Raw genomic sequence first — 3,583 nt, 5'->3', positions numbered from 1 at the left:
ATTTATCATGAGAAGTGGTGCCGTTCGAGTATATTTGAGGGCCTAAAGAGCCGGTGCTTAAAGATTATAAGGAGTTAAGCCGGATAAGAGTTCAGCTAGGTGTGGTTTTACTCCTTAAAATAAAAAATATGAGTTAATGCCTTTTAACTGTCACATGCCTTGAAATCTCTGCTTAAAATAATTGTCCACAGCCAAAATCAAGTGTATATTTAATAGTGTTTCCACTATCTACCCCTAATTTAATGATTTGAATGAGATTAAGTGCTAGCAATCTTGCATACTTGCATGTCATTTAGTAGGGGTATTATCATTTCTCATAAAATATTTCTTAGATCTGGGTTTTTTCTGAGTTCATATGCATAGTGAGCTGATGGCAGATATAGTGAAACAAAGAAAGTATTATGGAACTACAAGTGATCATAGAAAGAGACACATACCTGCTGCAAACCAAAAGTTTTCACATGCGAAATGATCCCGTCAATGCTCCAATCGGGAAGCTTTGAAATCGGAGAAGTTACGGGAAATAACATTTCAACAATTTCTCTTTTGCCTTGGGAAGCAGCAACTTCAATTGGAGTTATACCAAACTGCAAGAGCAGAAGACATTGTTGATTTCGCAATCAATAATCATTAATATAAATATCATGTGCAGTTGCAAACAATTTACATGCCAATATGATTGAAAACTCAGCACATTTCAAACAAATAACTAAATATATTTCGCACAATATCAAATGCGTGAAGCAATTATGAAATAGCCTGATGCCCTCACCCATCCTCATCCAAGAAAATCTTGCGTTAATTTCTGCAGTTAATTGTAACGAAAATCTTAAGAGAAGTGTGTCACTTTTAGTGCATAAATTTATCTATGGAAATTTACGAAAAGAACAAATGGGGGCAGATCAGCTTATTCTACTGCTTGACCTCATAGAGGACCAATAGTAGTCGATCAGGTAAATACCAACACAAAGTACGCATGAAAAGTAGAGCCTGACAGCAGTCAAACTGGAAACTGTATAACTCACTTCATCTGCAATATTCGGGTTGGCACCAGCTTCTAGTAAACAGTTCATGATGCCAGCTGAGCCACAAGTTGCTGCCAACGCCACGTAACTACCACCATTCGAGTCAGTGAAATTCACATCAGCGCCAGCCTGGGTAAATTAATTATTTGATCACCTGAGTTAGTGCTTGAGATGCAATACAAAGACAACTTACTCATGATGGGATAAAATTGTCCTACAGAATACACTTAAGGGCTTGTTCGGTTGCATGAGTTTTGAAGAGGATTGGAGTGGATTGGGGAGGATTCATTCCCCGCTAAGCTAAAATCCACGTCAATCCCGTCCAAACCTCCCCAATCCTCTCCAGGAGAGGTTTAACCGAACATAGCCTAACGGAGATCCACGAAGGAAGGTGACTAACCTTAATGAGTAGCTTCACACAGTTCACCGATGCAGTTGGTATGGGCCTTATGGCCATACTCAATGGGGTATCATCAAGGTTGAGAACCTTGTTTGGCTGCAGAAAGTGGATGGATCAATTTCCCATACGTGAAGAAAGGAAAATTAGAGAAATAATATCACCTCATTTGGTGTTATATATTATGCATGCATTGGTGATGTTCACAAAGAAATTAGACATAATATTTAACATACTGTGGGGAAGTGACTGTGTTTCACTTCAAAAGAACTACGTAATTATGATCAAATGCTGAATATATATCCGTAGCTTTGTACCAAAATAAACTCTTCATGTACCAAAGTAAAAGTAGCCACGTTGTTCCCATTCCAGTGCATGATAGCGTCAATGGGATGTATACATTCTTAAAGGTCTTAACAAACCCGATTTTTCTTCTTCTTTTGAATAGCCCAGTGTGTACAGAGATCTGATGTCTTACATCTGCATGGTGCTCCAACAAAATCTTCATCGTACCATCTTGACCATAAGTAGCAGCCAAATGCAACGGAGTCCCAAGCGGGGAAGGTATATCCACGTCAATTCCTCTTGAAAGCAGCAGTTTGACTATTCCTTGATGTTCTGGAGAAGAAATTATAAAAAAGTTAATAACTCCAAATTATTTTCCAACATTTAACTTGTCTTTCACACATACATGACACCTGACCATACCTCGAGATACTCTTTATCAGAATTGCCAGCCAAATTACGATTTTAGACTAATATACTAGTTCAGATTTTGACAGAACAGTTAAGAAGTTAACTAGGGCCATGCTCAGGATAACTAAACAATACATTTGCGCCTGTTTTGTTGGTCAGATTGGACCGCATGACGGCCGGGGCCACTCCTGAAACCTCTAGATCTCTCGATCGTTTTCTACTGCAGTTTGTATCGTGTGATTTCATATGCACTTAAATAGTATTGAAAATATTATTCCTAAATATATACTATTTGTGTGTGTACATGAGAGAGTGAGAGAGAGAGAGAGACCTTTGTGTGCAGCAGCATGGAGAGGCGATCCTGTTTTACCACCTAACTTTGGATCGGCATCATGAGCAAGAAGATATTTTGCAGCCACGGTTCTCCCGAAAAATGCAGAAAGGAATAGCGGAGTTTCACCTGTAAGAAAAACAAAGACCAGGAGCTCAGCACAAAATCAAACCTGCCTTCAACAATACAAATGTTCCTTTATGGACAAGGCACGGGTCAATTACTGTTAAAAGTGCTAAACGTGGAACCGGAACATCATTAGTCCTAATTGATGCATTACGCAGTGACTGTCCTATGTTTGCTGTTTAAAACATAGCACAAAGGCACAAATAAAGGTGCAAGAGACACCTATACATTAAAAAAAATCAAGATATGCTGGTATAAATGTCCCATGAATACAAAATATTTAAACTCTAACTACGAATTTAAGTATAAGTGTATGCAGCGTACGATAACCAACAATATGCCAAGTGTGTTGCAGATGAATGGCCGTCACTTTCATTGAATTTCACAGAAATACTGAAACTTCAGCGGTGCCAAAAATATTTATGAAACTGAAACCCATAGAAAGGCCCGAAAAAGAAGAAACCCATAGAAAGAACAGTTCATTTTATTTTCTATTTTCGGAAGACAAAAAATAAGTTGCAGAACACTCTCTTCAGGCCGTATAACTATAAGAGATGCAGAATTGAAGGGAAGGCAACCTAACCATTGTCGTTGGTTTGGTTGATGTCAAGGCGGAGGTCCTCCACGAGGTACCTGCAGACGTCCATCTTCTCCTCCATGGCCGCCAGGTGCAGCGCGCTGTTCCCGCTGTTTCCGTCAACCACCGCCGCCATGATGGCCGCGTCGCCTGGCCCCGAGTTGAGCCTCCGCGCCATCTCTTGGCACACGCGCGCGACGGGAAATGCTTAGCACTAAACACACTTGGATCCACACCTAGGGCAGACCAACGAACCCTAAGATAAAAAGAGCAAACACGAGCTTGGTCGGGTTACTTTTGACGAGGCGGAGGTTGCCGTCGAAGGCGGCTTGGAGGAGCATCCTCTCCTGCTGCTGCTTCTCCATGGCGATCGATCGGTTAGGCGGAGGAAGGCGAATTGACGACACCAATGCAAGTGGTAGACTGATGCG

At 40.8% G+C, this 3,583-nt stretch overlaps 1 protein-coding gene across 1 annotated transcript in view; it reads right to left on the bottom strand.

Moving 5' to 3' along the window:
- Positions 1-3,544, bottom strand: part of LOC119281223 (ankyrin-3-like) — a 7,999-nt gene extending 4,455 nt beyond the window's left edge. Inside the window, exons 1-7 of the mRNA XM_037561811.1 lie at positions 3,448-3,544; positions 3,159-3,332; positions 2,450-2,578; positions 1,901-2,040; positions 1,426-1,521; positions 1,026-1,154; positions 438-587 (exon numbers count right to left, since the gene is read on the bottom strand). Of these exons, the coding sequence (XP_037417708.1) occupies positions 438-587; positions 1,026-1,154; positions 1,426-1,521; positions 1,901-2,040; positions 2,450-2,578; positions 3,159-3,332; positions 3,448-3,517 (888 nt within the window). The 5' untranslated portion in view covers positions 3,518-3,544. The remainder of the gene's footprint in view (positions 1-437; positions 588-1,025; positions 1,155-1,425; positions 1,522-1,900; positions 2,041-2,449; positions 2,579-3,158; positions 3,333-3,447) is intronic.
- Positions 3,545-3,583: the final 39 nt, after the last annotated feature.

The sequence above is a fragment of the Triticum dicoccoides genome, chromosome 3B (genome assembly GCF_002162155.2).
Source record: "Triticum dicoccoides isolate Atlit2015 ecotype Zavitan chromosome 3B, WEW_v2.0, whole genome shotgun sequence".
NCBI lineage: Eukaryota > Viridiplantae > Streptophyta > Magnoliopsida > Poales > Poaceae > Triticum > Triticum dicoccoides.
This window is presented reverse-complemented; position numbering and strand designations above follow the sequence as displayed.